This window comes from Mobula hypostoma, chromosome 1 (assembly GCF_963921235.1).
Source record: "Mobula hypostoma chromosome 1, sMobHyp1.1, whole genome shotgun sequence".
Lineage (NCBI taxonomy): Eukaryota > Metazoa > Chordata > Chondrichthyes > Myliobatiformes > Myliobatidae > Mobula > Mobula hypostoma.
This window is the reverse complement of record NC_086097.1, coordinates 224,511,561-224,525,687: the sequence shown is the minus strand read 5'-3', so window position 1 is coordinate 224,525,687 and position 14,127 is coordinate 224,511,561. Positions and strand designations below refer to the sequence as shown.

Genomic DNA, 14,127 nt, shown 5'->3' with positions numbered 1-14,127 from the left:
GGAATTAGACTTCTTACTTTTTCAATTGCTTTGGCTAGCTTCTGCAATGTAGATTTTTTCCATACAAATAATAAGGTCAGTGTTAGGATAACTGCAAATTCTCCGGCATCATTTAGATAATACCGACAATCTATTGGCATTCTTCATGACCACGAGTGACAGTTTGCCTCTCACAGTGCCAGCAAAATTGGAGGTCCAGAGGGACTCAGGCGAAACAACTCAGAAAGCAGAACAAGCAATAGCATACACTCTCCCATGGCTTTAAGGCAGAATTAGAAGGAATGTTCTGGATTTCTTAGATACAAATTATTGAGAAGAAATGATTGTTTCATGTGATTATTCACAATCCAGTTTGGCAGAGAGTTTTAAATTGTGAGTATTGTGAGCATTTTTGGGCCCCTTATCTAAAAAAGGCCTGGCTGGTGACGTAGTGGCATCAGCGCCGGACTTCGAGACGAAAGGTCCCGAGTTCGAATCCAGCCAGCTCCCCTGCATGCTTTCCATCCGTGCTGGGTTACAAGCTGGCGATCTCTTTGGAAACTCACCCGGCAGAAGGCAATGGCAAACCACTGCTGTAACTTGCCTCGTACGCGGTTCCCCACTACGTCAGAGAGGCGTAGAAGGAAATCGTCCGCTAACCGGAGAAACTCCAGATGCAACGTACCTTTCCTTTATCTAAGAGAGGATATGCTGTCTTTGGAGAGGGTCCAGAGGAGGTTCACAGTAATGAGTCCAGAAGTGAAAGGGTTAAAGCATGAGGAACTTTTGATAATTCTGGCCTGTACCCACTGGAGTTTAGAAGAATGAGGGGGATCTCATTGGAACGCGTGGTTTCAGCCTTCTTCTATCAGCTCTGAGCATGGGCCCCACCTTCTCAATTTGTGTAGCTTCTTTATCTCGGTAAAGAATATTCTAAGTTAAAAGGTAATTTAGTTTTCTAATGATGTGTTGGTAGTTAGCATCACCCTTGATGTACAGGTCCGTCTGTATTGATAATAATGAACGTGCCATTGATAATAATGAACGTGCCATTTAAACTAGTGAAATTGCCCTCTTTGCATTTGATGTTCTGCCCTTTCTGTTTGTCTTCTTGTTTTTATGTGACCTTTTCAACTATGCCACCTCTAAAGTCTGTTTTCCCTCTTCTGTGTAAACATTTCAACCTCGGCTAGAAACGGTTATAAATGATGCTGGTGAAAAGCCGACATCCTTTTCACCATCAGTTTGTTGGTGGTCTGTCATTTTCTAAAGCTGCAGGCCAGCTGCTGCTGAATCGTCATTTCAACCAATCCAATCAAAATCAAGCATATATTTCCCAGTTACCTCTATCCACTTACCTAATGCTCAGTGGACATGCAATGTTAGAAATTGATATCTGTAGACCATTAGCATTGCTAATACCATAGGATTTCTCCATGTCTATTGTTTTAACCTGCTTCGTTTAGTGGAGTTAATGACAATTTAACTAGGAGAGGTATGTTATTAAACATCCATCCCCAACATTATTCATAACAGTATCTGTACCATTTTTGCACCAGCATTATATAAAACTCTTTCTGGTAGAAGTTCAAATATTTACTCAAGAGAGGAAAAACAGACTTAAGCAGTTACATAGTTGCGAAGGTCCCAGATTTACCAAACAGTCATTTCTAATTTTATATTACAACCTAGTTACTATACATAAGGGAAACATTTCTTTAGGAGCAATTAATTGTAGTTATACAGTACTCTGCAAATCTATTAGGTGCATCTATATATAGCTAGGGTGTCAAAGACTTTTGCACATTAATGCACATGGTGGAAATAGGAAGGTGGGGCAGAAACAGAAATAGGAATACTTAGGTTTGTACTAGCTCAGTAGTATTAAGTGTCATTTGGTAACTGGAAAGACATAATATACAGTACCGCACAAAAGTCTTAGACACCCTAGCTATCTTATATGTGTGTGTGAGTGCCTATGACTTTTGTATAGTACGTATTTCCACCTTAATAAAGCACTTCAAATATTTCTTTGGAGCATTATCATCCAACAAATGTAAAGGGATTTTATGACAGATGTACATATATCTGACCAAAAAGTTAGTTTTTAAATGAGCATCATAAAGGAGTAAATGGTGAGGCAAAGCTGCTATGAGGTTCAGTGAGGGGACTCAAGAGCTTGGGGCTTTGGCAGGCTGAAGGCAGAGCAGCCAAAGGGAAAATAATTCAAACTGAGGATGTTCAAAAGAAAACCGGGGAATACAGAGAGTTTGGAAAATTTTACAACTGGAGCAGATTGCAAATACAGATTGGAAAGGAACCTGGAGGCATTTGTCAAAAAAATATTCCAGGTCCTCTCCAGGTTAGGGCAGGGTTTCATCTCTGAGAGCTGTTCCTAACCAGAACAGTTTGCAAGTCAGAAATGTGGCCACTGACCGAATTCCTACATAGCATACAATGCCTGTAGTGCTGCAGTAACTGGCAAATCCATTTCGCAAGACTCCCAAATGCTTGTTAATATTCAAGGCATTGTTTAATTTGGAACCAATGTAGAAGAGATAGGTGAATGGAACACGTTCTGAACTGGGAAAGTTTTAGATGACTCTAGATTTGCAGAATTTAGAATTGCACTGGAATCCTAAGGAACTGGGAAAGGAGGAGGCCATTTATCCTTTCAAGCCTCCTCCTCCATTCACTAGAATTACAGCTGGCCTTCTATCTCAGCAGCATACCTGTACTATCCCCTTATCCCGTGACACCCTTAATATCTGAAAATGAAATCATCTCTGTCTGAATTGATAGTGGTTGAGTCTAGGACCAGAGGGAGAAGATTCGATGGGCCAAATGGCCTAATTCTTATGGTCCTTACAGGATTTCATTCTAAAGATTCACCACCCTTCCAGTTAAAAAATTTCTACTCATGCCAATCCTGGATGGTCTACCCCTTGCTTTAAGACATTGGCCCTGATTCAAGAATGCTCAGCCAGAAGAAACATCCTCCCTGCATCAAGCCTGTTGAGCCCTGTGAGAATTTTAAGAATTTCAATGAGAACAAAGCTATGGATATACGTTTTAGCAATTTATGAACTGTACGCTAAGAAGATTCAGGTGACATTACAGAGGTGGAAATGAATGGCTTACATTCTTTTGTACAACAAGGGCATGCGACAGTAGAATAAGAAGAGATTAATTAAATACTAAGAGTTGGTAGCCAGTTAAAGGTATCTGGGCCAGCTAAGCAAATTTCTTAGAAAGCTTCAGCCAATCTAAATAAGATCAAGCAAACCTCTCTGTGACATGCAAGTTCAGGGCAGGAATTTGCCGTGCAGTTCATTCCAAACATCAATGGTTCCCCTTTTATTCAATTATTAGGCATATCTTGCTTGTCCCATATGGGCATGGCTCAGTAAAACCTAAATTTACATTGCAAGCACAATGCTGAAATTTTGATGTTCAGATGTTAGGCCAGGTTATTATTGGGCTAGACAATGCGGAAACTAGTGGGCAGGCCAAGGAAATCTAATTCTCTAGGAAGCTTAACAAAACCAAAATGAGGAGAATTTGTTTCCTCCTTAAATATAAGCAATTCTAGTGACTGTAAGACTGCATTACTTTCTGAATCTGCATGGAAAACAAAATCAGTACCATAAATGCCCATAGCTATAGAAATCATATTAGCCCAGTGAATTATAAACAGAGAAGTGTTTCTACCATATCTTGACTTTCATCAAAATTTCTCTAAGAAACATGTTTTAGGCAAATGAGCAATAGTACTGATTAACTGAGCTGATGCCTCTATCATCCTGTTTCTCAATCATTTTCTAAAAGAACATGAGCTAAAAATTCATAATAACAGCAGCACGTTTCACTTGGGGGTGTAATGAATTGGGAACTTAGTACAAAATGATAAGGCTACCATATTGTGTGGTTGGAGAAACTAACTGGGAGTGAATCAAAGCAACTTGGGTTGATCTTCCTGGAAAGCAAGAGCAAGAGGAAGTTTTTGGTGATCAAAAGAGTGTCCCACTATGTTGTTTGCACAAAACTTAATGGGGGGGGGGGAAGAGCAAGGTGAGAATGCTTAAACAGAATCAAAGAGAGACACCATTAACTTAGATATAATTGTCCTAAATATGCTACCAATAAGCATAGACTTCCATTATGCTTATAGAAGTTTGAGGATGCCTACATTTAGCCTTTTATACCACTTAATGTGCCAGAAATCTGCTGTACATAAATTTCAATAGTTATTTTTAAAATTTTAGCGAACTGTCTACCTATTTTGATGAAAACTATGTCCACTCATTTAGTAGTCTGCTGCCCAGCAATATTCATTGGTAGCTTGACTCACATAAAACAACTGTCATGAGCCTTGCAGCTTGCTATAGAGCACTGAGCTTCTAGGTTTCTTGAACACCTGTAAGATGGGATAGGGAGGGGAAAGGGAGGCATTTATATCAAATACAAAAGAGTGTTGCAGGTACTAGGGTAGGTAGTGGATACAGAAGAGAGGAAACTGTGTGGACTAGGTTAAGGCTGGGGCACTGTGCATTAAACAAAACATTGAAAATGATAGGGAAACACCAGACAGGATTGTGTGAGGAATGTCAGGAAGAGGAGTCAGTAGAACATGTAGTTCTGAGTTGCAGGAAGTATGGGATACAGAGAGAGATGATGAGAATTAATCTAAGGTGATGGGGGGTGCAGGAATTCACATTTAAAGGGTTGCTGTACATGGGTGGGAGAGCACAGGTCAGGGTATTTTTAGCTTTCTTAAGGGATCCTTTATAGGATATGATGGATAAGCAGGAGTAGGGTACTAGGATGGCCAAAGATGGGAGGATAAAGTGTAGGTTAGGCTGTGTGTGTGTGAGAGAGAGAGAGAGATTGGGTGAAGGGATTTAGAATGTAAGTCTATTGCACACTCCGGAGCAGAAGGTGGCGGTAATGCACCATTAAGCTGGGTGCCAACCACTGTGAAAAAAGACGGAGAAGAAGTACCTTAGAGGAGTCATTGTGTCGGAGAAAACGAATTGTCTAGTGTTGTTACTTGGATGCTCCTCTTAGGCTCTGTTGGTATTCCTATGTTTAAACTCTTGTTTCTGTCTCCTCCTAGGGATCCTGCTGTTTCTCTGCTCCTAGGTCGGGTTGTGAGTCTGCCGTCTGCAGCTCCTGGGTTAAGTTGGTGCCAGCGGCCTCTGTGACAGAGAAAGCCTGCCATTCCTCCACACTCAGGTCCTGTCCTCTGAGAGCACACCATGACAACAACTCATTGCACTTTCCCCGTTGTATGAGCCAGACAGAAGTGATAAGTCTGACAGCTTTGAAGAGTTCCATATTTTGCTTCCTAATGCCTTGTTTCAGTGATAATGTTAAGAAATAGTTGCATATTTCCTACCACCCCACCCTGGCCTGAACACCTTACCATGCTACAGCTTCACACCATCAAGGCAACTTCATTTGGAGTCTGAAGAAGTTACTGCTTTTCCTAGGGCAATATGTTGTGAATGAGAGGGGCACAAAGCCAAGAGTAAAAATACAGCACAACAGGGGAAGTAGGTGTTGAGTTGCAATCTTCCATGTTGCCTGACACCCACAGTCTGAACCTTCCAATTTCCATCTCTGCCAGAAGGGCTTGCTGTCCTCCAGTGAAAGGTCTACACTCTTTCAGAGGGAAGCTGCGTAGCTGCGTGCAAAGTCTACCTTGCTTCCAGCACAGGCTCTTCAGATGGGAGATCCTCTCAGAAAAAAGACATGCAAAGTGGAAAGGAGATCAGGTTGATAGCCTGAAATTAAAAACAGAAAATGTTAGAAACACTCAGCAAGTCAGGCAGCATCTGTGGAGTGAGTCAGTGCAAACTGAAACGTTAATCCTGCTTCTCCTTCCACAGATGCTGCCTGACCTGCTGAGTGTTTAAAGCATTTTCTGTTTTTAAGATTTCCATAATCCACAGTTATTTGATTTTCAAGCTCACCAGTTTCTCTTTCGTACCCCTCTAAAATCTTTACAGTGACTGCACTGTTCCTACATTCAGCTTTCCTCTTTGTGCTTATAGAAAACATGGGGAACATAGAGCATTACAATACAATACAAACCACAGCGTTGTGCTGATTTTTAACCTACTCTAAGATCAAATATACCTCTTCCACCTGGATAGCCCACTATATTTATCATCTATGTGCCTACCTAAGAGTTTCTTAAATGTCCCTAATGTATCTATCTGTACCACAATTCCTGGCACAGTACGTTCCACACACACACACACAACACTCTGTTTGGAAAAAAAACACTGAAGGATGAGGAGTGTCCTCTGCAGGAAAAAAGGGATTTTTTTGGCAAATCATGATAGATTGCTGACCCAGAATATTCCAGCAGAAGGAGTACACATTCAAGCCAACTGTCTATGAACCTCCTCCTCCTCTGCAGTGACATCATCAGTAATCATGCTTCCAACAAAGAAGTAAAAGTTAACTGATAATGTTGGTCTTTTAACTTCGATGAAATGTTTCACTTAACATAAGGTAAAACACAACTGGGGGAAAAGCAGTGTGAGTTTCAAGCATTTGAAATGGTAACTCATTGAGAGAATATTCACATCATTGCGGATCTGAATACTTTTGACATAATTTATTATGAGAGTTTTGCCTAAATAATGAATATACTGTCCATCTATGCTGGACATGAGGCACATTTACCCAAGAGTAACTGGTTGAGACTATATCAAAATAGAGCTGTCTCTTAATACTTTTGCTGTATCTGATTAGTTGTAAGGCAAGAATATCTTCAGAAGCTGTTGGAGTCTCTATTTGTTGTTCAGAAGAATAATGAATCAAATAAACCAACTATCACAATATAAGCATTGCTGACAAGGTGATCTTCTTTAGCATGGCGTGTTGTATCATATCCGCTTGAATGGAAATGAAAATATTTTCATTAGATCTCTCAATTTATTGTGATAAAATGCACATAAATTTTCAGAAAACACAAGAAGTATTATTAATCTCAACATTGCAGATGCTGGTTGGCAAAGATTTGTTTACTGTAAAAATGATAACTAAAATAATTTTGCTTGTTTTATGCTCTACTTTTTTCCCTATTTCTTTGATTAGTAATTCTTATATTCTACGGGTTGATCAGTAAGGCTCAAAACTATTAAGTAGGTTAGTTGACGTTACAAACAGTTGCCCGCGATATAGATACCATAAAATACTGAAATAGCTTTTCAAAAAATCTCGCAATAGTGCCAAATGTGCGGATTCAAAAAGATTGATTTTTTGTATAAATCTACCGGCTTTCACAAACAATATTTTATCACCATTAATTCTTCCATTATAGAGCTCACTGAAGGGGAACTGAATTTCTTAGCTGTAATTTTCTCTTTTCTTTCGATGCCGGACGGTTTTTTCTGTTTTCTCTCAGTTTCCGTTTTTGGCATTCGTTGCAATTTTTTAAAAACCGCTCTTTTTTTTGAAGAACTGCTTTTGGTTCTGAATTTCAAATCGTTCTCTATCCGGTAGGGGGTGTAAAACTATTAAGGCTTTTGGAAATCTGCTATTGCTTTTCCCTTTGCTCAAGCTACACAACGCCTATGACATAGTGATTGGCGAACGTGCAGACGAGCGGGGGGAAATGATTCAAAGCGGCCCGGTGAACTCACCATATACTCCATGTTTGCAGCAGGTGGGACGACGCGACCTCGAACTTTATTGTGGTAATCGAGAATAGCCGAGATGTCATTCTGGGAGATGTATCGCCTCCGTCTGGTTTTAGGGACATTCTCGGGTCCCGGATATTTTCTCCAGGATAATTCCTTCCCACTGAAGTTTGATGAAAGGAGCGTGTCGCTGACATTAACTGAAATAAATGCACTTGTTCCCTGGAGAGCGCACAGTAACCTGATTAAACTTAATGTGGAGCAGAGTCTCATGGTTGCCGAAGGAAAAGCGAAGCACTGCAAATCAGAAGTTACACTGAATAAAGAACAATATTTGCAGGTAGATCAGTATGCATATAAAATTTCCATCTTCTTTGTTAATTCAATAGATCAGCGTGGCTGAGGAACTGCTCGTGCCTTTCACCAATGCGTACATTTAACTATATATCATTCTAATATCGATATCCATTTGCAAATAAACAGAAACATTCAGATAACTGAAATATAAATGGATTTGCACTTACTGCAAATCGGCTGCCTGCTGGATCCTGTAATTTGATTTTTTTTATTATATATTTAACGTAACGATAAATGTAGCTCACCTGCTGCTTTGCAGTCATCGGCAAAAAATATAGTCCGAGCCCTCCCAAGTTTCGAAGGAATTTTGAAAAGTGCCCTCCGATGTGAGAGAGGTAAGGCTAACGGTAACGTGACGCTGGAGAAATCGTAGACGTGAGAGGGGTTTCTTCTGGTCTAAGACTGCCGTTATTGTGCTTTTATATTGGGTAAAACGACCCAGGAAGGCAAGCACTTTCTCCTTGATGATGGTGTCTCTTTAACTCTTCACGGTCCCTGAGCCAGTATATTATCAGTTGGAGACCCACCTCCTTCACTGGCCCTCTTTTCAGTGTTTGCCAGACTTCATCGTAAGCTGTTCCAAACCACATGTGCGTGTGATCGGGAGATCTGGCAGGGGAGAACATTGTACGTGGTGTCAGTACAAAGAATAAACCGTGTTTTAGATCTCTGTTTCGAAAGACTGCAGCAATGTTACAAACGCAGTTTTCGGAAATGGTCCAAATTATAGTTCTGAGAGAGTAGTCATCTTATAGTGAAAAGGCGCACAAGACTGGTGTATTAAACACCTTTTATTAAAGTCTTGGAAATTAAGTCGATAGGTGCAATTTTACCTGAAGAAGATATGAACTCGGAGTTTTAAAGCTTTTGTTTGTCCAGTCGATTGTAAAACGAGACTGTTTCTAACACCACCTGCTTTAGAAGTTTACAAGTGTTATGGGAGACAGACTGCTGAATCGTTGTCTTTATTCGAATCTTTCTGAATGATGTGCCAAGCAATCTCGAATTAATAGCGCGCTACACAGCAGTAAATCTTTAATAATAAATTTGCCCCCAAGTGATACAGAAAGATAATACTGCACCGACGTCCCAACCAGTTTTATTTTGCAGGTGTTATGGGCAGGAAAGCTACACTTTGCATTGCAGAAGGACTTCAGGGACTGCGTATAAAGGACTGGCTGTATTTTAGAGGAATATTTGAAGCCTCGGTGGAGGACTTTAAGCATTTTTCCAGCTGAAACATCACACCTTGACACAGAGAGAGAGAGAGAGCGCTAAGAAGCTGCAATTAACATTATCGGTAAAAGCCGCAAAGAACCATACTTTGCAGCGTTCTGGTTTCAGAAGCGCGCCAGAATCTTTAACTGCCACTTCAATACACACAGTTCGCTACGTTTGTTTTCAGTCAAAGAGCCACGGTTTCAGCCGGGTCACATTTCACGCTGCAGATCAAATGGATACGGAGAGTGAAGTGACGCACGAACCCTGGTGAAGAGGCTGCCGTTCTTTTCCGTGACATCTACGTGTTGACAATCATTGCTTCAGGCAAAGGACAGGAATTCTCCAAAACAAAACATTCCGCAGAGCGTATTTGAACCTGGCGGAAATCAATTATTCCCACTGCTCTGATCCCCATAGTAAATCTGGAGTTTATCCAAATATCAGTATTGAGATGAGCAATCTTACCTCAGCCACTTTCTTTATGCTGAAAATTAAACAGTCAATGGATTTCCAAACCAAGATTAGACCAATTGGTTTATTTTGCCACCCACATAATAACAACCAAAATCGAAAATATTTTTACCATCGGTGCTTTTTTTAAAAAATCATTTTATTCAAGATCTGCGTCCCTAGGTCAGCGTAAATTGTCCCTCTCTCGCTATTGGCTATGTCAATCGCTCAAAAATGTTGCCTTGAAAAGACAACCTTAGATAAACTATTCACATTACCAGAAGAATGAGGGTTTGGACATTTGAATCAGAAAAAGAGGCTCCACGTGCATAAAGAACTTTCACAAATTAGAATGTCACAGCTCAATGAAAACCTCTGAGAATAGCAATTGGCCAGGAGATCAAGAAGCCATCCTAAGGAGATCTCGGGGTGGAAATTCCATCCTTACTTCTCCACGGGCTCCTGAAGGCAAAGGTCCAATAGAAAAACTGTGGTCTAAAGAACCAATGATGGATGGAGAGAGCGCAGGAATCTCAGCAACTCAGAGAAGCCAAAATATGCATGAGTTCTTCGATTCTCTAAAAGCCACCAATGACCCAGTCAATTAAGATTATGCCCTACTGAAGTATGTAAATGTGGCAATCTCATTAGAAAAAGAGGCAATTAACACACAATGGATGGAATACAGCCAATACCTCCTTAACAATAGTCTCCCTGATACGAACAAGTTTTGCATTTCAACCATACTCACACTCCTGAACAACAAAAGGTGGAAAAGGACATACCAAACCTCGGGAGCAGATTGTATCCACATTGAAATTCAAAACACGGCAGCCAAAAAGCTTCCATCATGATTCCACTATCTCATTGGTTACCTCTGGGAAGAGAAGGTTATATGAGAGGACCTCTAAGGTGCTGTAGTACTGACGACATTCAAGAGATAAGACAAGTCCAATGGTGGTAACTAAATAGAGGACATCCTGCTGTTTGCCACAGGGTAAGCCATTACCAAAGTCCTCCTTATGCTCCTGGAATTGCAGAGTCAGTTTCATAAATCTACAGGGACACAGGGCATGATCATCACCACACACGAAGTCGAAGAGAAATGCAGACCCGGTCACTGTGTGTGGTCCACTTCAACATCACTAAAGCCTTTGACTCCATCAATTGAAAGGTCCTGGTGAACAACCTCCTCAACTTTGATTTCACACAGAAGGTTTAAGCTTACTTCATGACTGCATACAGGTCATGATTGGAAACAACAGGTCCAGAACACATCTAATCTCAATGAAAACCTGTATTAAACTGATATCACTTCTTAAAAACTTTTCTTAACCTTTTGACAATATTTCAGCTAGCTTCTAATTAACCTCCTGTAGAAGAGAAACAAAGGGGAAACTGAATGATCGCAGGACCCCAAGACCAAGATCACCGAAACCTCAGTCACCTTCCATTACTATGCCTTTGGAATCCAAGCTTCAGTCCATTGTTGACTTGTTCATTGGAACGTACAAGACCAAAGATCTTCCAAACAACCTGCTTCCATTGTCAACACTATCTTCCATCAATAAAGGTCATGATGAGACCCTGGAAAACGTGCTATATCTGAGAAATCACCTCTCAGTGAAGGCAGACTTTGATGATAAAGTTCACCAATATCTTCAAAGCATTTGCTCTATCAAGAAAACATTTTTTTGAAGAAAAAGATCACAGACATGGAACAAAATTAGCAAGCAACAATGGTCCTGCTTTCCTATGTGTTCCTGAGACCTTGACTTTATTCATGGCATCGAAGAGGTCACCACCTGTGCTGTCTCTGCACTGTTATCCAAATTTACTGGAAGTGAACCAATATCAATGTCCTTTCCAAAGCCAACATTCCCCAGGACTAAAGCTTTTATTACACTCACAGCTCCATTGAACTCACCATATCTTCCACATACCTGACATCAGGCTCCTGAGCACTCAGTTCCAAATTCTGTCACACATAGAAATTACCAGGCAGGGAAAGGGAAAAGTATTCAATGATGTGCTGAATGCCTCCCTGAAGACACGCGACGTCTGCACAGACATCTGGGAACTTGTGCATCGTGCTGAGAACCTCGAAGCCAGGCATCAGAAGCACACGTAAGACAGAAGGAGCACACCAGCTCACAAACTACTCACCTGCGTGTCTTGCCTGGCAAGTCCTGCATCACCTGTGGAGGAGACTACTGCTCCTGAACCACCACCGCCTTCCCCACCCCCACTCAAATGCATCCTGAAGAACTGTCTCCAAAGAAGAAAAGGAATTACTGACCAATGCACTGAGAAGCCTTTATTTCCCTATAAAAGTGCCTTGTGTTCCATGTGAGATGGGAATGGGGATTCCAGTTTGATTCTAGAGCCAGACGTCGGCACTCCCCACTGTGCAGCACACCCTTTGTACCTTTTTCTCCTTCAACCTGTTCGACAATCTTAAATAATGACTTGCACCCACTCCAGTTTTGTCAGTTCTAAAGCGGTAGATAAGCTCTGCAGACTATTTTGAATTATTGACAGACATTATATTCAAGTCCTGAAGTGAAGCTTCAGTCTTCAGATTACTGACTCCATGGCTGGAGTGCCAGCTCTGAGCTCTTGCAAAGTATTTCCCATGTACCTGAATTCAAATAACTATTGTCTAGAAAATATTTTCCACTTTGTCCTTCCATCGTTATGGTTCCCAAAAATGTATTTGCACAATTCTTGTCAATGCATTCCTGGCCAACTGACAGTAGTTCAGCGATGGCCCAAGGGCAGAGGGAGAAACTTAGACATGAAATGAACAGCTCACTAAGTTTTAATATGAACTGCTCAGAATAAAGGAAAATAATAAGCACAAGGTCAAGAGGGCAGCTAACTAAAAACTGTCAGACTAACTAAAACCTATCGCCTTCACTGAGGCTCGAAAGCAGTCACCTGGAGCTAACTTAATGCAGCTCCTTTAACAGCATCCGTCTAAGTCACTATTCATCTTTCCCACAACATGGACTAAGGGAATGTTGTCATCTGTGCTTCAAACAAGTCTGAGGCAAAAGGAAGAGAGTTAAATACGATTACAAAGAAACCCTAATTGGCTGGAAGGTGTACACTTTCAGGGACGTGATTGGTGTCTTCTTTCAGCCGCCCACCTGCAGGAGTGCCCTGACTCCGTGGCAGGGTCCATGATTGTGACACCAACGTTCAAAATTCTTCTGATTAAGCTACCTTTAAATTCCAAATTTCTTTTCAAACCTCCTGTTTTAAAGCTTACCATGGTCCAAGTTGTTGGAGAATTAGATTCCATCATTGTTCCAACACTTTTTTGCGACATAGTTGCATCTCACCACTAATAAACAATGCAGAAGTAGATATAACCTAGCACCGTGATCAGTCTACAAGAGTTACACTCCTGAACCAAGATTACTGAAACTTGCATTGAGATAGTTGATGTTCAGTATGATAGTGTCTGTATAAGCGCCTTAATGGAAGTGCAAAAATGCTTGGAGTACAGCTTGCTGTATATGCAAATACTCCTGACACTTTAATAATGTGCATTGACTATGTAAATTTGGGTAATCTGAGTTGGAAGAGCAAAGACCCTCCAATAATCTGCCACAATTCCATAATTTTGAGTCCAACAGTGAAAATTCACAATGACAATCTGCAAAATGTGGACCAGTCTGCATATCTTGTGAACTACCTCCAGGCATCAGTGGTGAAGCTTACCACCCGTTCAATGTGCTCATCAATTTGAGGTGAAGGGTATTTGAAGATCAAGACCTCAGACCTGGCAGAAGACTCATGGTCCACACTGTAGTGGTGATCCCTGGCCTCCTAATGTGACTCATTAGTCACCTCAAAACGTACAAAACCGGAGTAGAGAGGAGTCATTCTCAATCCTGAGAGACTGCCTGAAAAAAGAAATATAAACACTGTCAAAAAGGGAACAGGTCTTCAAGTGCAATAACATTTGGATTTTCTTCTTAATCATTATGGGCACAAAGTGAAGAGCACTGAAAGCCAAGCCATCAGTGTATGGTTTGATGGAAACATCCCCATGGAATAGTACAAATCCAAAGTTGTCTCCATGAGAGTCATAAAAACAATAAAATCAAAACACTAAGATTTCAAAATGCTGAATTCTGTTCCAAAAACTCGGAGGAAGAGCAAGGTGCCACTTGCAATTTTTTTTTGGTTAAGAAGGTGAGCAAGAGAACTCCTGCTGCATTGTATTCAAGCTTTGCGAAGGCATGCTTCAGGAAACCCTAAACTTTCTGAGGTGAAGTACAGCATCTTATCAAAGTCATTGAGTTTATGTGGTTCAATATGTGAAGTTACATTTTGTTTTAAAAATGTAGGAGCATTAATGTTATTTCAAGCTAATATTAGAATCATTAAGTCATAAGGTTGTACAGCACTGAAAAAGGCCCTTTGGTCCACTTTCACATGCCAACTGCTTTGC

General features: G+C 40.8%; 1 protein-coding gene across 1 annotated transcript in view; it reads right to left on the bottom strand.

Annotated features, from left to right (window-relative positions):
• LOC134355421 (peptidase inhibitor 15-like) overlaps positions 1–8,371 on the bottom strand; it is a 34,521-nt gene extending 26,150 nt beyond the window's left edge. The window contains exons 1-2 of the mRNA XM_063065276.1: positions 8,237–8,371; positions 7,638–7,931 (exon numbers count right to left, since the gene is read on the bottom strand). Of these exons, the coding sequence (XP_062921346.1) occupies positions 7,638–7,931; positions 8,237–8,254 (312 nt within the window). The 5' untranslated portion in view covers positions 8,255–8,371. The remainder of the gene's footprint in view (positions 1–7,637; positions 7,932–8,236) is intronic.
• Between the last annotated feature and the right edge of the window lie 5,756 nt (positions 8,372–14,127).